This window comes from Elaeis guineensis, chromosome 11, assembly GCF_000442705.2.
Source record: "Elaeis guineensis isolate ETL-2024a chromosome 11, EG11, whole genome shotgun sequence".
In the NCBI taxonomy this organism is placed as follows: Eukaryota; Viridiplantae; Streptophyta; class Magnoliopsida; order Arecales; family Arecaceae; genus Elaeis; species Elaeis guineensis.
The window spans coordinates 1597000-1624835 of record NC_026003.2 but is presented as its reverse complement, the minus strand read 5'-3'; the positions used below and the strand labels follow the sequence as shown (position 1 = coordinate 1624835).

The 27836-nt window shown below is 39.3% G+C and overlaps 1 protein-coding gene across 5 annotated transcripts in view; it reads right to left on the bottom strand.

Moving 5' to 3' along the window:
• LOC105053738 (katanin p80 WD40 repeat-containing subunit B1 homolog KTN80.3) overlaps positions 1-26910 on the bottom strand; it is a 42138-nt gene extending 15228 nt beyond the window's left edge. The window contains exons 1-15 of one of the 5 annotated variants that reach the window (XM_010935006.3): positions 26268-26910; positions 25834-25964; positions 25597-25714; positions 25263-25489; positions 24885-24987; positions 20944-21014; positions 13079-13153; positions 12860-13003; positions 12507-12735; positions 11724-12332; positions 10491-10547; positions 10292-10410; positions 4448-4573; positions 1580-1654; positions 1392-1504 (exon numbers count right to left, since the gene is read on the bottom strand). In XM_010935006.3, coding sequence (XP_010933308.2) covers positions 1392-1504; positions 1580-1654; positions 4448-4573; positions 10292-10410; positions 10491-10547; positions 11724-12332; positions 12507-12735; positions 12860-13003; positions 13079-13153; positions 20944-21014; positions 24885-24987; positions 25263-25489; positions 25597-25714; positions 25834-25964; positions 26268-26298 — 2228 coding nt within the window. In that variant the 5' untranslated portion in view covers positions 26299-26910. Of the gene's footprint in view, positions 1-1391; positions 1505-1579; positions 1655-2954; positions 3085-4447; positions 4574-10291; positions 10411-10490; positions 10548-11723; positions 12399-12506; positions 12736-12859; positions 13004-13078; positions 13154-20943; positions 21015-24884; positions 24988-25262; positions 25490-25596; positions 25715-25833; positions 25965-26267 lie in introns of those variants that run through there. The other 4 variants (XM_010935007.3, XM_010935005.3, XM_073245755.1 and 1 more) reach the window with 4 other exon arrangements.
• Positions 26911-27836: the final 926 nt, after the last annotated feature.

Below are 27836 nucleotides of genomic sequence, written 5' to 3'. Positions count from 1 at the left end.
GTATTGAAGTTGCTCGATCAGACAACAGTATCTTTATTTCTCAAAGAAAATATATCTTGGACTTGCTTGAAGAGATGGGTATGTTGGATTGTAAGTCAACAAACACTCCTATGGATCCAAATCATCATCTAAAGAGTGGTGATAGAGAAATAATAGACAAAGAGAGGTATCAAAGATTAATTAGGAGATTAATTTATCTCTCTCATATTCATCCAGATATAGCCTATCCTGTTAGCGTGATAAGCCAGTTTATGCATGATCTCCACTCTACTCATCTAGATGCTGTTTTTCGCATCTTGAGATACTTGAAATTAGCACCTGAAAAAGGATTACTTTTTTCGAACCATGATCACTTGAAAATAGATGCTTTTACACATGCTGATTGAATTAGATCACTTGATGATAGGAGATCTACATCAGCATATTGTACCTTTATTGGAGAAAACTTAATCACTTGAAGAAGTAAAAAACATTCATTGGTGCCGAGATCTAGTGCTGAAGCAGAGTACAGAGCAATAGCACATGGAGTTTGTAACTTTTATGGATTAAAATGTTGATGCAAGACCTGGGAATGGAGAATGATGGACCTCTCCTTCTATACTGTGATAACAGGGTTGCTATCAATATTACTCATAATTCAGTTCATCAAGACAGAACAAAGCATATTAAGATAGATAGACACTTCATTAAAGAAAAGTTGAATGAGTGGCTACTTTGTACACATTATGTAAAATCAAAAAATCAGCTAGCTGATATTTTGCCTAAAGGTTTTAATTGTAAGGTATTTCATTCGATTAGTTGCAAGATAGGCACGAGAGATATCTATGCACCATCTTGAGAAGGAGTGTTGACTAATATATTTTTGATAAGCTATGTTTTAGAAAAAAATTTACAGTGTTGTAATTAGGAAATGTTTGACCAATCTATTTTTGGTAAGCTATGTTTAGAAAGAAAATATGTAATGTTATAATGAGGGAGTGATTGACCAATATATTTGGTAAGCTATATTTATGAAGAAAAACTGCAATGCTGTAATTAAGTAATAAAATTAGCAATTGCAATGTAAGTATTTATGTAATAATATTAATATAAATAGAGATATAGGTCAGAAGAAAATCAAGATTTGAGGCCTATCACTTTTTCTTATATTATTCTCTCTACTCCCTTACTTTTTCTCTGCCATCTCCTCTCATTTTTTAACTGATACCATGCTAGTAAATATCGAGACACCCCCTTACTAAGTCTCAGTCCAGTACCCTATGGCATTACCCGGTATATGGGGCAGGGTGGGGTGGGGTGGGGCGTGGTGTGTGGGGGTAGGGTATGCATCGGTAAGGCAGACCCTAGCTCTACAAAAAACGAAAAAAAAAAAAAGGGGGGGGGGGAAGTACCTATCAATTTTGCTCTCCAAAAGACCTGTGAGGAGTGGTAGGAGATATGTACAAAGATCCAACGTAATGGCATCAGACATTTCCATCAGAATGCTGACTAAATCAGCAGAGACCTGCAGTACGTGATATAATGTTAGCATGGACTCCTATTGAGCCAACAAAGCTGCAAACCTCCATAGAACACCTACAGCATGATCAGACATCTTCTCCATTGCATTAATGACACCTTTGACATCATTTCTGTCCCAAAGCTGACAAACTACCTGCAAGTTATACATAAGGTTGGGGTGACTGAAATTCTAGTGTGAATATGAAAAATAATACAGTCAGAGTGAAAGCAAAGAAGATAGTGCACCTCCATAAAGATAGTTACCAAGGCTTGTGCATTTTAAGTTTTCACAATGAATTAGCATTCCTATTTCAATGTTCTGAAACCATTAGCACAAGACATTTTCGCCATGTTGGGATAAATCACAGCAGTAATCCTCTAGAACAAATAAAACGGCAAAAAAGAGTATTATATATGATTTATGTAGAACAAGCTATCAATTGGGCATGGTAAAATGCAGGGCTTTATCTCCAGCACATTCTATGGAACTCTCATATTGAATATCTGAATCTATGCGAAAGATGAGTAATAGACCAATTAATTTTAGAGATCCTGTTTAAATTGTAAATATCAGTTACTACTATTGATAGGAAGCCAGTCAATATTCTGGCAGCTGGCATATAATTATCGTACATTTCCATATCAGGATATATGCACTGGAATGGATATTTCTACAGTATATTAGGCATCAAGAAAGCAATTTGACACTTGGAAATGATGCCTAGTCCCAACTAATTTGGAAATGATGACAGAAATGTGCAAAATAGCAAACCTAAGGGAAACGCCAAGACAATAAAGCTCGTAATGTCTAGATTTCAAAGATACAACAAAGAAGAATATGGCATGCGAGTGCCACAAAAGATGGAGAGTCGGCAATCAAGAAGGTATGACATACCTATCATATACGGATAAAGAAATGAAATATAGTAAACTGAAGTACAAGAAATATCCACGTAGCAGTCATTAATTTATTATTGCCAATAAATACATGACAGCATTAATGGTAATTATACTAGACGGTCTCAGGTACCAGGGTTGGATGCAAGCATCCAAGTGTCAGATAACAATAATCCCTAATACTTGGAATATGGGTCATACAATTGGTAAGTTTTGATACATTCTGATTGCTAAAGATGATGTGATCTTTGCCTCTGTCCTCTCTTCCTCTTGCTTCTCATGCCATGTCTATGATTTTTCTTCCTGTAGCATGTTGTGCTAACAAGGGTACTCCAGGGAAAACTAGTGGGCACAATAACTACATAAGCACATAACAATATAGCACTAATGCGTCTAAGGTGTAGAAGAGTGTACAAGCACCAAACAAAGAGAACATTATCCAAGATCCAAGTATGATATTAAAATGTGGGACATAATTCAGGGTAGTAAGCCACCAATGATTAATAAGATTTATGGGTTAGATGTCTAAATGAAAGTTGCATATACAGTTACAAGACTACTACCATCCTCCAAAGTTACAAGATGGTGCCATCACTATTCTTGCATCACTCAATTCTGTGTACTCAGCATTTCTGCATAAAAATAATAGCCTTCAAGTTCACTTGTCATCATCACTCAAGTACTCACCTGAATTATTAACAAGAAATATATGTTTCAGAGTTGTCTTTTTGACAATAATTGTTGACAGTTGACATAGAAAGGTATGAAAATTTCATGGAAAGATAAAATTACAACCACATGTAACAGACTAGTTTTGTTTCATTTAACTTTATTCAGAAAGTCAAGTCAATATTCATACATCTACATAGTTCATGAAATGGTTTTCCTACTTAGGTAACAAGTTTCTTATACAGATCCTCTTCTTTTAAATCAAAGACTATTTTAAATCTTAAAGAGCACAATAGGAAGCTGATTGCACATCCACCTAAAAACCTGAGTTCTTCCTGTCAGCAAAAAGATGGCAGCGACAGTTTTTCATACCATCAAAGACGTCAGTTACCATCTATTCAGGCAAACTATGTCAAGATTAAAGATATAATCTCGGCCAACAGTAATAAATACCCTGTCGACAGATTAACTATTACAAGGTACTTCCATTTCCAAAAACAGCTTCTAATGACATTTTAGGTTCGCACTTCAAAACCAAGTTGGAGGGATAAACCAACCTTGCTTCAAGAAAAGAGCAGGTTAAAACATACAGTGGAGAAGAAGACAATCACTTGCTATGTGATTCCAAAAGAGTTATTTGTTTAATCAATAACCTTTATTCTAATAAATCTCTCGACAATTGAACACTGAATACAAAACTAGTCTGTTATTTAGCTCCCTATAGATAACCTTTAAAAATTATACTCTATTTAAAAAATCATGTGATAGTAGTCTGAACACAGAAAAGTTCCATATAGATGAATATATTAATATCTCCATGTGCAAAGCTCAGCTCCCCATTACAGACAGAAAAATTAAATGATTTATAAATGTGAAGTTAAAAACATGGAAAAATTTTGTTGGCTATGCTTTTTTCTGTCACAAAAAAAAATTGATTATTTAGTTCTTTGTCGGATCTTATGTGAATCTAACATTTTAGATTTATAATATCTTCCATGGAAATGAATGTGATTTCATAAATCAAATCCAGAAACTAATATGATTCCAAGTATGGGGAAGCTAGAAGGATTCTTTCTTGGCTAAATAGATTGTATGGCATAATCAATAAGCTAGGTTCCCCTCCTACAATTGGACTGTAACAGTTTTCTGGGAGGCTTCTCTCTTGGCCAAAGTTGCCATGCTCAAAAATTAAGAAAGCTTCATGATATTAAGTTGATAGTCAATTCAAAAGCCCTCTCAGTGGAGATAATTGTATTCAATTTCTTGAAAGGCAACTCCAAATAGATGGGAAGAAGCTTGTTGGGCTGATTACACTATGGTTTTTGTTCTAAACATCTGCCAGAGAACTAAATTTTATAAACAGATTCAACATATAAATCACCTGTAATTTTGTTAACCGTGACTGTGCAGAGGTTAGGAATTGTTTGTGCCATTCCATCAAATCAGCAATAGCATCCTCATCACTAGCAGATAATGTTTCCTGTCGAGCTGATGAAAGGCATCCTCTCTGTTTATAACATTGGAACAAATGAGCAAATACTACACAAGAATACTGCAGCCAGCAAGTGCACTTTGACAATAATAACCAAATTATCTCGTAAGAAGAAGATTTTAAAGCACATTTAGCTACAAAATAGAAAAAAAAGGGATAAGCATTTGACTGTTATACAAAGAAGAATCAAAATTCCTCAAACAAGAAAATGCAAATTTTTCAATCCATATATTAAAATATTTGAGTGTACAAACAACATGAATTCCAAAGATGGATACATCCAGCAATATACAAAATCTAAAGCTTGAGATGTCCATGTGGATGCCTTCCAATTGCAGGAACAAGTTTATGTCGCCACATATTGCAATACAATATGTTGCAGGATGGCGGGGGCTGCGGAGAGCCTGGGTGGAGAGCGAGGAGGCATGGGATGAGATCCGACACCATTTGTGTAATGACACAATGGGAAGCTGACAGATCTCACTAAGGATCCCCATCTGTCATCTAGACTACATTCCAATCACATCATAATGGAAAGCAATTTATTATTGCAAGAATAGTTGAATAAACTGATAGAACAATAATAGCAAACAAGCCAGGAGGGAGCTTCATTGTGAAAGCTCCTTACTCAGTTTGATTAGCTAGGTAGTGGTGGTTGAGGACATGATCAGTAATCAGGAGAAAGCTTTCGTATTGCTTAGTTTGACCTGCTTCCTAGGATGGTCGAATTATGAACTTAAATGGTGTGACAGTCCTAAATATGGATTCTATGGTGCCAATATTGCTCCCTGTGAAGGTTCAAAGGAAAACTAGTTATGGGGTCCTATTAATGCATTGGTGATGAGAGGAAAATCACAAGAGAGAATTTGGTAGCACACAATCAAGATCCAAGTCCAGTGATAAGAGCAAGATGCAATGCTATTATTAGGAGTATAGTCACATTAGACAAGTATGTCTATAGCATGCATAGAAGAAACATGGTGGTTCTTTGGATGCAGAAATGGTATTAAAGCCAAAGGCATTGAAATCTTGGGCCACTCTCCAAGCGATAAAACCAAACACACTGGTTGCTCTTATGAAGAATAAAGCAACACATGGGCTGTCAGCGTGGAGTCATGGTATCATGGTAGCTACAACATAATAAGCAGACACTTGATGGGGCAAGACACTAGGTTAGAGCGCAAGCTGTCAATGGAGTGGTGCTGAGGTGAATTATGACAGAACCTTGAAAAAACACATGGTTCTTGGAAGAATCAACTCTTCTAAGAGCCTGCTGAAGCATCGCTCTTGGAAAGCGATATCACATGGCACTTGGAAGTTGGGCTAGAGCAATAACACATGGTGCACTCAAAAAGAACAATAAGGTGTGGGACTTGTGAGTAGTGGATCAAACTCGAGCGTCGAGCCACATGTGAAAGGAAGATTGCTGAAAATCATGTATGCAGATTAATCCCACATTGACTACATAAAGTAAGAAGGCATGATTGATAAACATAGTTGGGCTCAAAACCTAATGGCTTACAATTTTGTGTCAATTCCAACAATGAATATCAAGTCATTCTATGTTGGACTCTCCAACCTCCCTAACAACGGAAAAGTGCTCCTCTCATACTAAGGCATATTATGCTGATTCCATTAGGCATAACTTATTCTTGTAGGCAAGGGTGGGTGGCACCCAATGTTGCTTCAAGTGCAATAATAATTGAAAAAATATCTGTATGTAAAGAAAGGTGGGGGTCAAGATTACTAATTTTTAATTCTCTACATCACAATTTTTGTTAGGATTTGACGCCTCGAGATTCAGCCCACATTGAGCCCACAGCGAGGTTCGCGGCGAAAAACGGAGTCCAACGAGACCAAGATCACCTGAAACGGAGCTCGGATGGAGGAGATACGAGCTTTCGAAGATAGCACGAAAACCGAGGCGGCGGAGGACCGCCGGCGACCGGCGGCGGGCGGCAGCGGCGCGGCCGCAGGCGGCGGCGCGCGGGACGCGCGTCCCAGGCCCGCTGGCCCGCGTGGGACGCGGGACCCAGGCCCGGGCGGGACGCGGGACCCAGGCCCGCGCGGGACGCGCGTCCCAGGCCCAGGCCCGCGCGGGACGCGCGACCCAGGCCCAGGCCCGTGCGGGACGCGCGACCCAGCAGCCTGCTGGCCCATCCCCGGTCCACCGTGGACCGGGTGGTCCACGGCGCGGCCTGTGGACCGCGTGGACGTTTCCCACTCGATTCTCGCGGTCCACGGCCCTATTCCGTGGACCGGAGCGCGATCTAAGGGTCCAGAGAGCTCCCGGTGTTGATCGGACGGCTTGGGACGTGATTTAGCTTGATTAAGGATTCCTAATCACCCTCTAACCTATGTTTAAGGCTTTAAAAGGCCTGAGACACAGCAGAGAACGAGTGGTTTTGGTTTTCTCGCCGCCGTACGAACCGAGAGGAGAGAGAGAGAGGCGTGAGGCGCTGTGAGAGAAGGAGCAGGAGGCTCCTGGACAGCGGTCGCCAGGCTCTTCAGGGGTTCAGGGGGTCTCCAAGAGAGAGAGAGCTTTTGTGAGGGGAACTTCATGTGAGAGAGAATTGGGTGTACAAGGGTTGAGGGTGAGGTCTCCTCTTGTAAAATTTTCTTTTCATAGTGAAGTTTGCATGCCCCGTGGAGGCGAGCCCTTTTGTGGCTGATCCACGTATTTTGATTGTTTTTCTTCTGTTTTGTTTCTTCTTTCTTCCTGCTGCATCGCGTGGTACTGAAAGGGTCTTGGGAGGTGGTGTCCTGGCCAGACATCCACCCAACAAGTGGTATCAGAGCAAGGCGGTACAAGGACGCAGATTGCAGTGGTGGTGAGCAAGACTGAAGATGGAGAAAACAGGAACAATCAGGATGGAGATCAACAAGTTTGATGGTAAGAGCAATTTCTCCTTGTGGCAGGCAAGGGTGAAGGACGTGCTCATCCAACAGGGGTTGATCGAAGCTCTCTTGTGCGATGAGAAACCGACCACCATGGAGGTGCGGGATTGGAAACGGCTACAGATGCAGGCGGTGAGTACCATCCGTATGTACCTGGCGGATGAGGTGGTGATCCATATGCTGAGCGAGACTTCCCCGACGGTGCTGTGGTCGAAGCTCGAGGAGTTGTACATGGCGAAGTCTCTCACCAACACTCTTTTCCTCTGGAGGCAGTTTTACCAACTGCGGATGACTGAGGGACAGAGCGTGCAGGAGCATCTGAGCCACTTCCAGAAGATCCTCACCGACCTTCTCAGCGTTGGCGAGAATGTTGAGGAGAAGACCAGGGCACTGGTTTTGCTGGCGTCGCTTCCCCATTCGTACGAGTCCTTGGTGACTGCTCTTCTAGTGGGGAAGAGCACTATCAAGATGGACGAGGTCACCGCGGCGATACTCCAGAACGAGGTTCTCAAGAGGGAGAACCCAGCTTCGAGCTCAGGTGTCAATAGCTCAGCTTTGGTGGCTTCTGGAGGTGCAGGAGGCGGTAGACGGAGCGACAGGAGATCGCAACGAGGGCGGTCTAAGTCCAGGAGGGACTTGAGCAAAACCAGGTGTTACCGGTGTGAGGAGTTGGGGCATCTAGCCAGAGATTGCCCTCAACTGAAAAATCGGACGGTGGCTGCTGTAGCGACGGCCGGCAGTGATTCAGATGGAGATGTCCTGGAGATATCTGACGAGGTATCTACTTCTTCCCAGCAGTGGATATTAGATTCTGCATGCCCCTATCATGTGTGTTGCAGAGAGGAGCAGTTTGACTCCCTGGAGAACAGTGAGAGCACTGTATATCTGCCGGATGGATCGAGCTGTGCGATCAGAGGCATTGGGACGGTCAGCTGGAGGACACATGACGGTGTAGTGAGGAGATTGGGGGAGGTCCGATACATACCCAATTTCAGGCGGAATCTTATCTCACTTAGCAGACTGGATTCGAGAGGCTACAGGACGGTAGCTGGTGGAGGAATCCTGAGGGTGCTACGCGGCGATAGGATTGTGCTGGAGGGGAAGAAAGGGAGCAGAGGACATTATTACCTGGCAGGGAGCCCAGTGCGAGGTGGAGCATCGGGAGCCAGGTGGAGCCCAGAGCGAGGTGGAGCTCCAGGAGGCGGATCGGGCACGAGACAGGAGACTCGGGAGGACGAGAGGCGACGTCGCAAGGTAAGATTCCTATTGCCGCAGGATGATGCCCCGAGCAGGTCTCAGGTCAGGAGGAGCACAGCATACGACGGAGATGGGATCGAGCAGTCTGGCTCGACTCCCATGTTTGCCCATCCATGATCAGCAGGCGATTGCCCCAGGGCATGGGGGCGAGGAGATCCAGAAGCTCTCGGAGTTTGGAAGAGGCCGAATATCGAGTCGAGGTGGAGATTGTTAGGATTTGACGCCTCGAGATTCAGCCCACATTGAGCCCACAGCGAGGTTCGCGGCGAAAAACGGAGTCCAACGAGACCAAGATCACCTGAAACGGAGCTCGGATGGAGGAGATACGAGCTTTCGAAGATAGCACGAAAACCGAGGCGGCGGAGGACCGCCGGCGACCGGCGGCGGGCGGCAGCGGCGCGGCCGCAGGCGGCGGCGCGCGGGACGCGCGTCCCAGGCCCGCTGGCCCGCGTGGGACGCGGGACCCAGGCCCGGGCGGGACGCGGGACCCAGGCCCGCGCGGGACGCGCGTCCCAGGCCCAGGCCCGTGCGGGACGCGCGACCCAGCAGCCTGCTGGCCCATCCCCGGTCCACCGTGGACCGGGTGGTCCACGGCGCGGCCTGTGGACCGCGTGGACGTTTCCCACTCGATTCTCGCGGTCCACGGCCCTATTCCGTGGACCGGAGCGCGATCTAAGGGTCCAGAGAGCTCCCGGTGTTGATCGGACGGCTTGGGACGTGATTTAGCTTGATTAAGGATTCCTAATCACCCTCTAACCTATGTTTAAGGCTTTAAAAGGCCTGAGACACAGCAGAGAACGAGTGGTTTTGGTTTTCTCGCCGCCGTACGAACCGAGAGGAGAGAGAGAGAGGCGTGAGGCGCTGTGAGAGAAGGAGCAGGAGGCTCCTGGACAGCGGTCGCCAGGCTCTTCAGGGGTTCAGGGGGTCTCCAAGAGAGAGAGAGCTTTTGTGAGGGGAACTTCATGTGAGAGAGAATTGGGTGTACAAGGGTTGAGGGTGAGGTCTCCTCTTGTAAAATTTTCTTTTCATAGTGAAGTTTGCATGCCCCGTGGAGGCGAGCCCTTTTGTGGCTGATCCACGTATTTTGATTGTTTTTCTTCTGTTTTGTTTCTTCTTTCTTCCTGCTGCATCGCGTGGTACTGAAAGGGTCTTGGGAGGTGGTGTCCTGGCCAGACATCCACCCAACAATTTTGTTACTTAATTAAAGACCCTATAGTTTCTCTCTCTCTCTCTCTCTCTCTCTTCAAAAGATGCTTTTCTTTATATATATGTAGGTGCTAAAAAGTAATAAAAAACTGGGGTAGGTTAAAAGGATAAAAGCCAAGGCAACAACATACGACTGCAGGAACCTTGCAAAATAGGTGATTTACATAACCTCACAAAAGCCAAAAAGAAAAAGAATAAAAACTTTTAATGGACTTACAAAGCAAAGTAAAACTTGAACTAAGTTTTTGGATAATTTTAAGAACTTCCTTCTAGGTACATGGTGTCAAGTATTCAAAATATTATGTAGAGAAGCTGTTAAAAGAAGCACTATCACATTGTAAAAAAAACAAAACATGAGGATGAATGCCGTACCGAAGTAAAACTGATGCTAGAAGCAGACATGTTTTCCAAGGAATTACTGGATTTTGGACCTTCATAATTAGGAGACTGTTCCCTCCTTTCCCAACTCGCAACAAGCGATCGTCTTCTTCCTGTATAGTCTTTGGAATAAATAAATGTACGATGAAAAAAATATATTTTCAAGTTTTAATCAATAAGAATCCAAATTTACCTCCTTTCAGAACTTCCGTAGAGCTTGCATCCCTTTGTTTAATTACTCTAGGATCGTCTAATACAAAAAAAGAAAAATTATCTCTGATTCAACTATTTTGTGTTGCAGACACTACCAAATATGCAGCAAGAAATTTTGGTATAAATGTCAATTTGCTTTTCAAAATAACATAATCTTCTCGCATGCAATTGAAGGATGCAATATGAAAGGGTTTCTCTACCACCAGACAATAAGCATGTCATCCATGTACTGGCCCATACTGTGCAGGCCTAGACCAGCACACGGCAGGCAGCATGCCTGTGCACATGTGCCAGCACATGTCCATCTGGGCCAGTGAATGCCAAGCACTAGCACAGCACAGTACCAACCATTGGCATGAAAAACCTTGTCATAATATATTAATAAATCACTATAAAATTCCTCTCTGCAAAATATTAATAGGAGAAACAAACTCTTGAAATCAAAATACATGGTAAAGGGTACATCTTTTCAACCATTAAGAAAATCAATGCAAGTGATGGCATTATAAAGGTGGATACCATCATATAAGAGTAGCTAAAAGCAGAAAATACTAGAAAGTCTAGAATGGTAACATCATGCGCAAACAAACCATAGATGGTGTTGTGACTCGAGGTCGAGATTTCTGTCAAAGGAATGAGATCAAAGAAAAAACCATGACAATAGTTTCAGATGAAGAATTCCAGCACAGTTTATTTAAAAAAAATAGAAAAAGAAAAGAAAAGATCAGTCAATGGAATTCAACAGCCTGCTATTTCAGACACAAACCAAAGCCATCCTCCAAACAGATTTGACATTATAGTGTGTAAGTGAGCATGGAATCAAATAAAACAAAATTGACACCAACAACAAAAGCCACACTAAAGGATGACCTGTCAAAACCTCGGTATAGGCAAAGATTATTTGCCCCTAGTTGTAAGAAAGTCAACTTTTGGTGCATAATTAAAAAGGCACTTTCACGAGGATTTATGAGACAGATATCTAAAGATGAAAAAAAAATATAATCTATGAGAATCCTGACAAATAGCTAAGATAACAACATTTGCAACTCGATTTCATGGTCTCAAAACTAACAATAGAAGTACAAATAAAAATCGAAACCATGCATGGCAATGGGAGGACAGGCAACAAAGATTAATCAAGCAAGAATATGTCGAAAGTAGTACTTATAGTCAAATAACATATTTTCTTGGAATTCTGAGAATCTGAACTCACAAGTTTGAAATGAGTAACTAGGATTTGGCTCTGCTGATAGGTTTTCTCCAGATTTCCCAGCCCTGACTATTTGAACATCTTCTAGGTTCCTTTTGCCAGCAGATGTTTGATCAAAGCCATTGACAGCAGAAAGGAGATTGCAGTCTACAGTTTCAATTAATTCTATGCTCTTATTGCCCATGGATCCAGATTGGAATCTTATATTTGTTCCCTCTGAATCATCTCTTTTATTTGACAATTTTTGTAAATCAGTTGCCTGTGATTGAATGCTAAATGTCAGTGCTCTTCCAGTTCCAGTTTGCCTTCTAAAATCAGTACCGTAATCCAATCTTGAGCTAGTGCTTGGGATGATAACAGGTGCCACATTGCCAGTGTCTTTTCTAGGATCAGGAGCCAAATCCACTCTTGAGCTGGTTTTGGGCACAACAACAGGAATCACATCATTTGTTTCCTTTCTAGAGTCAGCAGCCAGATCTGCTCTTGAGCTAGTGCTGGGGACAATTACAGGTACCAGATCAGACTTGTTAAGGGTCTGAAGATTGGTTGTTCCATGGGACTTTGATGAACTTCTCTTTAACACTGTTGCATCCGGTGTTGTGGCTGAATTTGCTGCAGTCATTTTCAGAACTGAGCTTAATCCAGTTCTGTGGGGAGTACCAGGGACAGTTCCAGTAGCTACAAGCAAATTTATTTTAAAAGTAATAAAAGAAATATTGTTCCTAAAGCATCTAAATAAATTATAAAACAAAAGTAAACTAGAAGGACAAAAAACAGAGAACCTACAAGTTAAAGGTTTAGTCTCCTCAGCTATAGTTTGTGAATTTTGTGAAACAGATAACCTTCCAGTACTGGTCTTGATACTGTTTACTGAAGTTTGTGAAGCAGATGACCTTCCCATGGCGGTCTTGATACTGCTGATAGTTTTCAGGGACTGAATACTACCAGCATTGGATTCTGATCCTGAATGGCCATTTGATCTAGCAGCACTACTCCTTGCATATGGTTCAATGCGCTGTAATTCAAAATGTCAGTTATTACACATCATAAGTTACTTTTTAAGGTTAAAAATTTATTTTTCAGCATGATAAAGACTAGAACATGCATGAATTTTCATAAAGAAGAGACTCAGAGCATACCGAGATGTCAGCAACCCATACTCCAACACAACTTTGGTTATAAGAGCATCCAATAAGTTTGCCCTCATGGACATTCAGATCAGATAATCTAGACCATCCCCCATCCACTACATCATGACATCTTATAGGTTCCCATGATAAAACCTGGAAGTAAAATTAGTAACCCTATTTGAGAAAGAGTAAAATATTCTACCTACAAGCTTACTTAAGGGAACTCACTTTCAGGCTTTCATGCAATCCGCAAAATAGTGTTCTCCCATCAGGGTTAAAAGTCATGGAATGCACACTGCTGGTCTGCAATTGAAGTCATACTAATTAGAAACTACAATGTATAAAAGCAACAGGCTACAGTCCTGATAGCAGATACCATAATAACCATGGAATGCCGTACCGGACCGAACCGTCCGAAACATGACATACCGAACTGGACCGGCGGCCGGCCGATCTGGTTCGGGCCTATTTTTCGAAAAATCCATCCAAACCGCACCGAACCAGGCGGTTCGGCACAATTCGGAGCCATACCACCCAAAACTAGACAGTATGGCTCAGTTTGGCATGGTTCGGCGTCGAACCAAATGGCACCGATAGCACATGGAGGGTGGGGGGGTGTGGGTGTTGTGGTGGGACCTGAATTGTCAATTATTGGCAGCCGGGCTCCCTTTGCTCAGTGAAAGCCGAGAGGATCTCTCAGAACTCCTGAGAGATGCGTTCTTAGGCTTTCGATGATACAAAGGATCGAAAGCTTCCAAAAATTTTAGAAAAAAGATAAAAAATTCTGTCTAATTACAGCACTTCTTCGAAGAGACGATGATTTTCGACCAGGAGTAAGGTAATATATTATTCTTTTAGTAAATATTTTATTTTTTATGTTTTGGTGGCTAAAAATGGATAAGAACAAAGAAGTAAGAAAATAAGAGAAAATCATATCAAAATTTTGTGATTTTGGTATGATTTAATCATATGTGATAAATCTTTGGAAGATCTACACGATGACACTAAAATCGTTGATTTTTATTAATTATATTTTTTTAAATATATATATTTATATTTATTAATAAAAAAATTATTAAAAAAATAAATTCAAAAAAATATAAAATTAGAATCATGTTTAGAATGATTCAAGCTACTTGAATCTAACCTCAGATTTTTTTTGAAATTTTTGAAATTAAAAAAATATTTTTTAACTATTTAAATAATAAAAAATATGTAATCAAATAAAAAATATATAAAATTAGCACTATATTTTAGCTAATTCAGAAATATTATTTGAAGCATATAATATATTTTTTTTGAATTTATGAGTTTTAAAATTATTATTAAAAAATTCAAAATTTATATATAATATTTTTTTAATAATTATTAAACTATCGTGTTTTGTTATACTTGCAGAAATGAGTAAGAAAAAAGATCCATAAGAGGTCCAATAGCTGATGAAGAAGCACTTCGTTGATTCGAAAGCAGCGAAGGAGAGGGCAAAGCAGAAGAAGGCGGAAGTAGACCATCGAGCTGCAGAGCCACCTTCCTATCACTCTAGAGAGTCAGAGAAGGCTTCCACTCCAGATGATGAGGAGGTACAGATTGAGGCTATCATTTATTCGAGCATGGATGATCAATACCGACAGGAGGAGATGGCCATGTACAGAGAGCGATTTGGATCATCATACTACAAATTGAGGTCTAGATCAGCGATCGATGGGGGAGAATCCGAGTTCAAAAGGATTACCTCGGTCAGAGAACCCGTTGGTAAAGGAGACAGACACAATATTTCATCTTTGTCGAAAGCTTTTGGCAATAGGAGGTCCTCCAGAGATAATCCAGCAGAAGCCATCATCTATGATTTGGAACCACATGCTTTTCTCAGAAAGGATTCAAAGCAGCAGAGGATTGACAATGGTGAAAAAGGATAAGAAAAAAGATATGTGACGAGCTATTAGATCATGATTTTATTTCAGCCATATTCCAGCAAATACAGCAGGCAATCCTTAGTATCGATCTGTCATTTTAACCATAAAGACTGCCGACCAGGATGTAGATCCTCCAAGACCTAAGGACATCTATGGTCAGCTTCTTGATAGTAACAAGGAGGATATGCAAAGATCGATTGCTTCTTATAAGAATAAATGATCCACATACGAACTGACATTGATGTGTGATGATTGGACCGATCCTACTAGATGGAGCATCATCAATTTTTTGACATACTATAATGAAAAAATATTTTTTCATAAATCAATTGATGCTTTAGATAAGATGCACGATGCCGCATACATCCTTGGTCTGATGGAGGAGGTGATTGATTCCATGGGTGAGCAGTATATCGTGCAAGTCATTACAGATAATGAGCCATAATACAAAGCTGTCAGAGAGTTGCTGATGGAGCGGCGACCGCAGATATATTGGACCCCATATGCTGCAAATTGCATTGATCTTATGTTGATGGATATTGGGAAGATTCATAGGGTGCAGCAGGTAGTGGAGATTGCTCAGACTATTACTAGATTCATCTACAATCACATATGGATCCTCTCATTGATGTGGATGTATACTGGAGGGAAGATCTTAAGACCAGATGTCACACGATTTGCTACCAACTACATAGCACTTGATAGTCTTCTTTAGAAGAAATCAGCTTTATGTCAGATGTTTGTCAGTACCGAATGACAGAAGAGCAGATATGCGAGGGCTGGCACTGATGAAAGTCATATGAAGAACTTGGTGAGGAGTCAGTCATTCAAATAGTAGGCTGAGAAGATAATGAAGGCTATTAAGTCATTATACGAGGTGCTTCGCGTCATGGATAGTGAAAGATAACCCCAGATGGACTTCTTATATTCATGATGGAGAGGACAAAGAAACATATCAGTGAGAATGATCCAAAGCATGCTCAGAAATTCATTAACATCATTGAGCACCGCTAGGACTATCAGATGGATAGAGATTTGCATCTAGCTAGTTAGTATGGATTCAAAAATATTTTAAAATATTTTTTTCTTATACTTATAAAAGTGTACTTAATAAATTATGGAATTTAACTGCAGCTTACTATTTGAATCCGAGATTCCAATATATCATTCTTGGGATAGATATGGATAACGAACTTCTTGCTGCTCTCCGTGATGTGATATATAAGATGGTGTCCGATCCAGAAATCGCTTCTTTATGTCTGCAAGAGGTATGCTAGTTTAAAATAGATATGATTATTCAACTGAATTCAATCTGTAATCAACGATATATTTATAAATTTAAAAAATATATTTTTTACAGACGAAACAGTTTAAAGAGGGATCAGACAGCTTTGAAGTCCCATCAGCTGTCGTAAGCAAAAAAAAAAGATGAATTCAGATAAATTACATACCAATAATGAGCAGCATAGATTGACATCATATGTCTAATAATATCATGAAATTTGATATGTAATTTTGCTTTTGCAGCTAAATAATGGATTCATTTTGGAATGTCCGCAGAATATTTGAGAGGTGTGGCTGTCCGCATTCTTTCCGAGACGGTCTCTGCTAGTGGCTGTGAACGCAATTGGTCGACTTTCATCCTTATCCACAGCAAATAGAGAAATCTTGTATATGTTCACTATAATCTAAGATTAACGCTAAAATGCGTTCAGAAGGAAGTATAACTCAAGTGCATTGATCCGACACTAGACGATTGTCGTCCTCGTCAGTATAATCTAGTATCAGATCAATGTACTTCAGCTATACTTTCTTCTGAACGTATTTTAGCCTCAATCTCAGATTATAGTGAACATATATAAGATCATTGATGTACTTTTGTGTCAGACAGTTTCTCTATTTACTGTGGATAAGGACGAAAGTCGATCAATTACGCTCATAGCCACTAGCAGAGACCATCTGGAAAAGAATGCGGACAACCACGCCTCTCAAATATTTTACGAACATTTCAAAATGAATCCACCATTCAGCTGCAAAAGCAAAATTATATATTAAATTTCATGATATTATTAGGCATGTGATGTCAATCTATACTGCTCATTATTGATATGTATTTACTTGGATTCATCTTCTTTTTACTTACCATAGCTAATGGGACTCTAAAGCTGTCTGACCCCTGTCTAAACTGTTTCGTCTGTAAAAAATATATTTATTAAATTTATAAATGTGTCGTTGATTACAGATCGAAATCAATTGAATAATTATATCTGTTTTAAACTAGCATATCTCTTACAGATACAAAAATATGATTTCTGGATCGGACACCATCTTATATATCATATCACGGAGAGCAGCAAGAAGCTCGTTATCCATATTTATCCCAAAAATAGTATACTAGAATCTCAAATTCAAATAGTAAGCTGCAGATAAATTTCATAATTGATTAAATATACTTTTACAAATATAAAAAAAAAAATATTTTAAAGTATTTTTGAATCCGTGTTTACCAGCTAGATGCAAATCTCTACCCATCTGATAGTCCCAGCTGCGCTCAATGATGTTAATAAATTTTTGAACATGCTTTGGATCATTCTCACTGATCTGTTTTTTGTCCTCTCCATTATATAATATAAGAAGCCCGTCTGGGGGTATCTTTCATTATCTACGGTGCGAAGTACCTCGTATAATGGCTTAATAGCCTTCACTATCTTCTCAGCCTGCTGTCAGAATGACTGACTCGTCATTAAGTTCTCTATATGACTTCCATCAATGCCGGCCCTCGCATATCTGCTCTCCTGCCACTCGGCACTGACAAACATCTGACGTAAGGCTACTTTTTTTTGAAGAAGACTATCAAGTACTATGTAGTTGGTAGCAAATAATGTGACACCCGATCTCAAGATCTTTCCTTCAATATACGTCTACATCAATAAAAGGACCCATGTGTGATTGTAAATGAATCTAGTAATAGTTTGGACAATCTCCACTATCTACTGTACCCTACGAATCTTCTCAATATCCATTAATATAAGATCAATGCAATGTGCAGCACATGGGGTCCAATATATCTGCGATCCCACTCCATCAGCAACTCTCCGACAGTCTTATATTGTGGCCCATTATCTATGATGACTTGCACGACATACTGCTCACCCATTGAATCAACCACCTCCTCCATCAAACCAAAGATGTATACGGTGTCGTGCATCTTATCTGAAGCATCAATTGATTTGTAAAAAAATATTTTTCCATCACAGTATGTCAAAAATTTGATGACGCTCAGTCTAGTAAGACTGGTCCAACCATCACACATCACTATCAGTCCGTATATGGACAATTTATTCTTGTAAGAAGCAATCTATCTCTGCATATCCTCCTTGTTACTGTCAAGAAGCTGAACATAGATGTCCTTAAATCCTAAGAGATCTACACCCTGACCGGCAGCCTCTATGACTGAAATGACAGATCGATAGTAAGGATTGCCCACTGCATTTGCTGGAAACCATGATCCAATAGCTCGTCATATATCCTTCTTCTTATCCTTTTTCACCATAGTATCAATCCTCTTCTGCTTTGAATTCTTGCTGGAAAAAATATGTGGATCCAAATCATGTATAATGGCTCCTGTTGGAATATCTCTGGAGGATCTCCTTCTACTGCCAAAAGCTCCCAACAAAGATGAAATACTATGTCTGTTCCCTCTACCATCAGGCTCTCTGACTGAGGTAGTCCTTCTGAACTCGAATTCTCCTCCACTGATCATTGATCCAGACCCCAATTCATAGCATAATGATCCAAATCACTCTTTATATATGATCATCTCCTCCTATCGGTACTGATCATCCAAGCTCGCCTGAATGACAACCTCAATCTGTGCTTCCTCATCATCTAGAGCGGAAGCCTCCTCTGACTCTCTATAGTGATAGAAAGGTGGCTTTGCAGCTCGACAGTCCACCTCCACCCACTTCTACTTTGCCCTCTCCTTCGCTGCTTTCAAATAAGTGAAGTACTTCTTCATCAGCTGTCAGATCTTCTGTGGATATTTTCAATATATAGATACATCAGGATAACCATCAGCCAGATGCTGCTTCAACCTAATCACCCCTCCTCCCTTGAACTCTGTGTTACAGCATTTGTATTTCCAATGATGCCGAACTGAGAGCATCTCGCCATGATCCCAACCAATATCATGCTCTAGATCTTTCTTTTATGCATTTCTGCAAGTATAACAAAACACGACAGTTTAATAATTATTAAAAAAATATTATATATAAATTTTTTATTTTTTAATAATAATTTTAAAACTCATAAATTCAAAAAATATGTTATATGCTTCAAATAATATTTCTAAATTAGTAAAAATATTGTACTAATTTTATATATTTTTTATTGATTATATTTTTTTATTATTTAAATAATTAAAAAATATTTTTTTAATTTTAAAAATTTTAAAAAAAATCTAAGATTAGATTCAAGTAGCTTGAATCATTCTAAACACGATTCTGATTTTATAATTTTTTTGAATTTATTTTTTAATTTTTTATGAATAAATATATATATTTAAAAAAAATATAATTAATAAAAATCAACGATTTTAGTGTCATCATATAAATCTTTCAAAGATCTATCACATATGATCAAATCATACCAAAATCATAAAATTTTAGCATGATTTTTTCTTATTTTCTTACTTCTTTATTCTTGTCCTTTTTTAGCCATCAAAACATAAAAAATAAAATATTTACTAAAAGAATAATACATTATTTTACTCCCGATCGAAAATCATCGTCTCTTCGAAGAAGTACTGCAATTTAACAGATTTTTTTTTCTAATTTTTTTGAGAGCTTTCGATCCTTCATATTGTCGAAAGCTTAAGAATGCGTCTCTCAGGAGTTTCAAGAGATCCTCTCAGCTTTCACTGAGAAAAGGAAGCCCTCCATGTGCTGTCGATACGATTCGGTTCAACGTCGAACCGTGCCGAACCGAGCCATACCGCTCGATTTTGAACGATATGGCTCCGAACCATGCCAAACCCCTCGATTCGGTGTGATTCAGATAGATTTTTCGAAAAATAGGTCTGAACCGGATCGGCTGGCCATCGTTCCGATTTGGTACGCCTCATACCGAGCGGTCCAGCCCAATACGGCATTCCATGGTATGGGGTGTACTATATCGTATCGATTCGGCATTAGGACACAATACACAGGGCATACCAACATTCAATAAGTCGAACCTGCCTGCATACCAGACATACCAAAACAACAAGGTTGTACCGGTATGGGCCATAGAAAAACAAATTGGCCAAAAACAACAGACCAGGAATAGAATTACAACAAATAGGGAGGTAAGATGCTGCATCAAAGTAATAAGAATAAGATTGATATACTATTATAATATTATGTAATGATATAATAATCCTAATATGTAACTTTAATATTATTGCAAAATTCATATATTATTTATTTAATTATGTTATGTCATAATTTAAAATAAGTCAATGCTATAATAATATTATAGTATATAATTACTAGATCCATTACTTTTGTGTACAATATATTGACATTATTATAGCTACTTAATAATTCCATAATCCAGCAATACAATGACAATGTTATTAATATAACAAATTGAATAACAATATTTGAAAATAGAAATTTAATTATAAGATACTGCTATGATATTATTTGATAATTACTAATAACTATATTATATAGAATAAACAAAACATATATCATTGAAATTATGTAACAATGTAGTAGCACAATCTCACAATAATAGTGCAGAACTATAGTAATATGGTAATATATATTACGTCAATAATATGATAATATATAATAATAACATTATGAGAACTTTGTACTTTGATATACTATTTGTATATTGCTCATAAAATTAATATAATAATTAATTGCATATAAATAGTAGTATTATAATAAAGACAAACACATGAAGAAGACTATAATATGTAGAAAGCAGCTTGATGATGGACTTTAACTAATGGTAATTGCAAATTTTGACATACATAATTACAGAGCAGCTCTATGGTTACAAAATTGATGGGTGATGACAGTCAATATAATAATAAGAATAGAACACCAAAGAACAATAATCTTTACCACATATTTCAGTTAGAAATTTTCAAAAATGGATGCATTTAAAGATTTGCTATAAAAGTGATACCTCAGGTACTGATGACCCAATCATCTCAAAAGTTTCAAGGTCCCAAAATTTAACCGTCTTGTCAGCTGAACCTGTATAGTTTTTCCAAATAGATGATGAACAAAATTAGCAAAAAAACAAAAATAAGACCTAGTTTGTTAGATTGATGAATAAACTGTATACCTCTTATTAAAAACACTCTCAAGGGCCAACCAACTCAAAATTCAGTAGATGTGCATATGATAGACTTTCAATAGAAACAATACTTTATATGCAAGATTACAAGTATATAATGCCAATCAACATTCTTCGTGGCATGTTAACTGCACAATAATTGTGATTTCATAAGTCAAATCAGGCAATAACAAGTGGACATATCAAACTAAAAAACTAATCTAACTTAGAAATGAAGCTTAATGTTATTAACACTAAGAAATAAGTAAATAAAACACGTAACATCCAGCTCTCTCCCTTCCCCCTCCACTCTTCTCCTCCCTCATCCACTTCTCCCCTCTTCTCCTCTCTTCTAGTCCTCTCCCCCACTCCTCTCACTCCTCTTCTCATCTTCATGCTCACCCACCTTTCTCCCTTTCTCTCTCATCTATTCTCGCCACTCCATCTTCCTCCATTTCCCCTCTCCTCTCTTCCCCCCTTCCACCTTTGGCCCATTCTCTATCCTTCTCTCTTCACCAAATCCCCCTAATGCATATAATGACCAAGGTCCTCACCTAAAAAGGGCTAAAAAGGGTTATTAATTAGGATCTTTGGCATACCAAAGTATCCAAGACCTCCCCCCCAAAACACATCTATGGTGGGACTAAACATGCACTCACATAAGTCCTCACATACTCCTCTTGTTTAATCCTTGGTTTCCTTATCATGGAAACAGTTCAATCATAAACACCAAGATTGGCTCACGGTTAGCCCCAAAAGAGCCTATGCTACAATGTCCCCTGGCCACATAAGCCATAGACTAGGTTGGCTCTGATTTCATTTGTAATGATCTAAGACCTCATCCAAAAAGGGTTAACCATATGGCTATTAAATGTTAATATGGATCATTATCTTTACGTAAGTACCAAAGACCTCCCCAATGCACACCCATTGTAGGACTGAACACACCTTGCACAGGTCCTCATATCACCTCTCTTACCCTCCTACTTCGACCTCTCCCTCTTTCCCTCTCCCCTCTCCCTCTCCCTCTCCCCTTCTTTCTCTCTTCTCTCTTCTTGATTGAGTTTTTTGATGGCTGGAGATGAACACCCAAGGCAAGACATTGCAGCAAGTTCTTCCGCTTGTTTTGGGCACTGGGCCTTTTACTCTAGGAGATGAAGAGGCCTTAGTCGAAGTCTAGCCAACTGCTCCTTCCTCGAAAGTAGATAAGATAGACAATCCCTCGGACTCGGCCTCGCCAATGTTGGTGCAAACCCTAGTAACCATCAAGATGATAACTCTTCGCTCCTATCAGGCTCCTATGCTTGATGCCATTAGGAAGCAACTATTAGCTAACAAGATTAGCATGCAGCAAATTGGACCAATGGGCTTAGACTGTCAAGGTTATAGGACAACTAGATCATGGGACAAGCTCAAAGAGACTTCAAATTGTGAATTCTCAAATAGTTTGGAGACCTATAGTCTAACAAGGCTTGCGCCCTCTCCAATTCATTTTGGCCCACTATCTGAAATTGGACCTCCAAGAGTGCAAGCATCTCTATGCTCCTTTTGGAGGCTAAGCATCTAGGATGATGGAAACTTTGGACTCAGGTGCAGCTGAAACACTTAGTGAGAGGTGATGTGGGCTGCCACAATTGAAAAGTGAGACAAAAAAGTGAGGTCTGATGCTAGAGTATGGGTGCCTAGCTTTCCATAGTAATGCCAGTGATATTGTGGTACTAGAGACCAGGGAGAACAGCTGAGCGGTAAGTAGAGTTAAGAGGAAGTGGCGATGAAGCCAGATATACATCATACAGGGGAGGCAATTCCCCTACCCGACGGTGACTCCCACTGTGTAGTTTCATGATACAAGATTGTCAAAGATCGTCACCAAAATAAATAGACTAGTCTTATGATTGGCAAAGACATGTCCAAGTTGTTAATGGGTGTTCAGAGGTTGGTTTTTGATGTTCGGATTAGATATGTCTCCTGTCTTCTCCTTCTCTTTTTTATTTTATTTTGTTTTTAGCTTTCTTTTGTTTCTTTTTCTTGTTTGTTCTTATTTTTTTTTTATATATTTATCAACAAGAAGTGAGGTGGCTTGCCACCATTTGCTCTAAGATCACATAACAAAATACAACATCAAGTCATTATTACCAAATATAAACATTAACTCATTTTCTTAGAATGAGTGAATAATCCAGAGAAAAGTTTGCTATAGGAAAGGGGAAGTGCATCAATAGTATATCAATGTAGCAATAATGCTTATGAATGATGTTCAAATCATTAGATCTTCTAGTTCCATATAAAGAAGTATTTTAAGGGAATGGGGATATTAATATCCCAGCATTCCTCCAACATATTTGGGGTGTTAGACAGATTTGGGGTGTCTATACATTAAGCATCTATGCTTTCACGCATGCATGTATGTCTTTATCTATGCAATCACTCTCTATTTTGAAGCCCTTCCAAGTAACAGGGTGTTCAATCTAATGATTTCTGTAAACACCATCAATATGCAGTCTTTGCCTATACTCTTGCACATGTTTCCAGTTCCGCACTTCCCACCAAATCACATCATGGAAAAGGCACCAGGTTTTTAATGTCAAATACATGAAAAGCCAAGCTTCCATATCACTAGCTAGCAAGGTACAAGATCAGATGTTTTCCCACTAACTTCTACTATCGCCATATTTCCTGATGACCAAAGGCCTTTGCTAAGAACCATACAAGAAGAAGTTGAAAATACAATGTTGCAGTTGCTACCCCTCCCATCCCTTCTCAGCCCTACCCAAACAGCTTTTTCCAAATGTAATAATGTTTTTCATAGTCCCAGAATCTGAATAAATAGCTATCCCATTTCAATCAACTTTTCATGCATGGCGTAATCATATTTAACCAATAATTAGAACAATATTCTTCTCAATTGTATCTAACTTTTCCTTGGTCTTCAATTTTCAGAACCAGACCCAAACACTGCAGGTACTTAGTAAATGTATACTTTTCAACCCAACTACTACAAGTTCGTCAACATAAAAATTATATATTTTCTTATCTCACATTTTTCCATAAAAGCAATTCAACATGTGAACAGGCATGTACACATTGTGTTCTGTAGAATCACCAAATTCTAAGACATGGTGTTCTATAAAACTGAAAGAAATGAAATTTTTGTTACTTCTATGAAGAAAAAGAAAAATATGGATTTTCAGCTCTCACATGTCAATTTTAAATAAATAAAAATAATGTTTATTTGTCATCCCCTATTTTTGTATCTAATAAATCAACAAGGTGGGTATTTCTTAAACTTTGACAGGATTACTTGTGCATGTTCATCTAAGTTGGATCTAAAGTGGTGATTTTCTGTTTTTAAATTTGTAAATGAAATTGTCTTCAAACAAAATTTCATTTCAGATAGCCTCTTTAGCACACAACCAAACTCTTTTGGCATTTAGGTCTTTCAAAAAAGCCCACTGTGCTACAAGTGCCATTCTTCACATAATTTTTGAACTCATATCCTTAACGTCAGCAAGAGCATTGACTTCAAGCTATCTCATTGCCAACACAAAATGGCAAGTCAGTTAAATGTTCTATAAAGAATCAGGAATTCTCATCACATATAGAATGAGCTTTCTATGTGGTTTGGTTTACTTTTGAAATCTTCCCGATCACTGACTTATAAAAGCAAAGCTACTGAACTAGTTGGTGCTTCTTTCTATCATTTTAATGGTACTATGAACTTAAGACAAGAAAAAGAGCTTAAAAAAAGAAAAACAATGATTATATAAGAGTTGTATTATAAATCTAACCTGTTGCCAAAAGAAATTCATGAGGATGGAAATCTATGCACTGAATTTGACCCTCATGGCATTTAAAATCATGCAAGAGCTTCCCAGCTGTCAGATCCCAGAGCTGTTCAGACAGATTTTTCAGAAACAAAAAGCAATAGGTCAGATAAAAGCATATTAATAGATTTCTAATCATGCCATCAAGTGCTCATTGAACAAAAAAGTAGCATAATTAGTAAATATGACCAGCAAATTTTGCCAAATTGACATGGCAGTCACCCTAAAAAAGAAAAATGAAACAGATGTATGATAGCATACTGATGCCAATAAATCCTAAGCTTGGTTTTGCAACTTCCCAGTTAGGAGACACAGAACAAAATGTGAGGTCTGATGCAATACCTTCACAATATTATCTTCTCCACCTGAAACAAGCCATCGGCCATCTGGGGTGAATCTAATGGAATTGACCCCTCGGGTGTGCCCTTTGTACGTGTGGACGCAACCCTTCCTTCGGATATCCCATATCTTTAGGTTCGTATCCGACGATCCAGATGCAATGAATTCTCCAAATGGATGAAAATCAATAGATATACAATTGGACCTATGCCCAGTGAGAGTGCGAACAACTGCAGGCCGAAAAAACCAGCAATTATAAAGCAACACGCCAACTTCTTCTTTTGTATATCACAAATAACAATCTGTATATACTATGGAGATTATTTTTGGTTCATACCCTTTGCCTCTCCTAAATCCCACAGCTTTATTGTGCCACTGGCTGCTCCAGCAGCCAACAAAACCTCAGAAGAATCTAAACTCACAGACTCAACTGCACTTGTATGGCCCGACAGGCTCTGCAAATTATCAGCTTAGTCATTCAACACAACCAAAAAAAAACATATCCCCAGATAAGTAATAGATATAGTTGCCAACAAAGTAAGGAATCTGGTGCAAGAAATAAAGAGTACCCTACCAGTATGGTATTTGGTTTGCCAATAGCCCAGAGATTGACCTTGTGATCTTCTCCACCAGTGACAAGAACCCTCGAAGTCTTCCTCCCAATCTTGAGGCAATTCACATTGGAATCATGAGCCACAAACTCCTCTGGATTTAATCGAGTTAAGACTGCCTATATCGAACCTGAAAGTCCCAAATGACCGTAGCCCAGATACTTCTTGAATACTAATGACAAGTACCATAAATTAAAGACTCCTACCATAATGGAGAGATCATCTAATGCGCCATAACTAATTCAAAAACTTTTCTTGAGAATTGGTAAGTAAAGACAAATAGACCGATCAAAGGACCATAAATCTCAAACCCAAACGCAAAAAGGGGCTTTCCGATTGACTTCAAACAAACCCTTGCAGGAATTGAAGAAAAAAGTTGGAAGAAATAAGAGGATACGCAGCTTATAGGATCGCTTGCCCGTCATCATGAAGCTGGCAGAGAACAACAAAGCAAAAGAGCCTCCTATTCTTCTTCTCTCAACAGCAAGGTCCAAATTCGATCCCAAACTCCACCCATATCAACTCAGATCAAACTTCCTAAGTCCATGATGGATCTTAGGAAGCCAGACTTCGAACTCTCCTGCTCTCTCACTTCCCCGCCTCCATTGCGGCGCCGCTCCACCATCTGCTGTCCGTCAGCAGCTCCCGCCCACCTAAACTACCATCCAGAGCTAAAAAGATCGAATCTTTGGAGTGAAAAGCAGAGATTTTCGGACACTTCCGGAGCTATTCCTTTCTTCCCTTCTTCCCTCTAGAGATACGAGAGAGAAGAAAAGGAAGGGTTCCACTTCCAAATTGTACTCAATGGTGCAATGAAACAGATCGAGGGTAGTGAAGTTCTTTTTTTGGAAGTGGATTAAAAAGGCCGGAGACCTTTCCGCCTTCTCTGCTTTTTTTTAGAAGGAAAGATTCTTGTGTCCTAAAATTTGCCTCTCCTCCTCCTCCTCTTCCTCTTCTCTTTTCCGTTTGGTTTCCTTCCTTTCCCTCCTATATTTTTTGACGGAGGGTCGGAGCTTGTCGTCTTCTCCTAAAGAACGGCCCTCCGCTTTTGTCCAGGGTAGACCTTAAAAGAAACCTGGCGGTAGAACTTTCTCTCTGTATTTACGGTGTCAAAAGGCTAGGGGGCTCCAAGGACATCATACTTCGCAATCAGGTACTCAAATTCATTAGGTGGACCAAGTCCTCCGACGAGCTAGAATGAATTTAATCATTTTTCCCTCCCCTCGGTGTAATAGTAACATGCACAAACAATGGTTTCATCTAGTATGATGGAGCTGGTCTCCTCCTGTTTATAATTAAGAAAGAAGCTGGAGGATGCTTGAGGATTAAATTCCAAGTTAAAATTAATGGACCCGGGAAACGTTCACTTTGAATTTAATGGATTAACCAAAAAAATATTTTTTATTTTAAAGATGAGATGACATGGACCTTTCTCTTTTCTAAATTTATTTTAAAAAATTAAAAATACATCAAAATTAGTAAAGGCCATGAATTGTAATGGTGAAGGGGGAACTGGAATCAAGATCACTCTACAATGACTTTTGCAAATGAGTTAGTTGGCACCCTCCTCCTCTAGGCTTTCGCTTTTCGAAGAGGGAAAAATAAATAACATACAAATAACTAACATTTACTCCCTGAAATAATCTTGAAAAGTCAAGTTAATTCATCTAGCGATGAAAGGTCATGTGTACAAGTGATGGGAGCAATGATAAAGCAGCAACTAAAATAAACCATCCATGAAAATCAAAGTTAGAATGGAAACCTTTTACTCATATCAGGACACCACCACCCATGCACATGACCATGTAACCCCTAAATGAACAAGCATTAACCCTAATTTTTCATGATGTTTTACATGCATTCATATTAGTTTAGAATGTTTAAAGTTCTGAAAAACTAAAAACTATTTATGGGGGATTAGTGCTATTTAGCTTTGCTCGAACCAACATCTGGTGATCGCTATGCA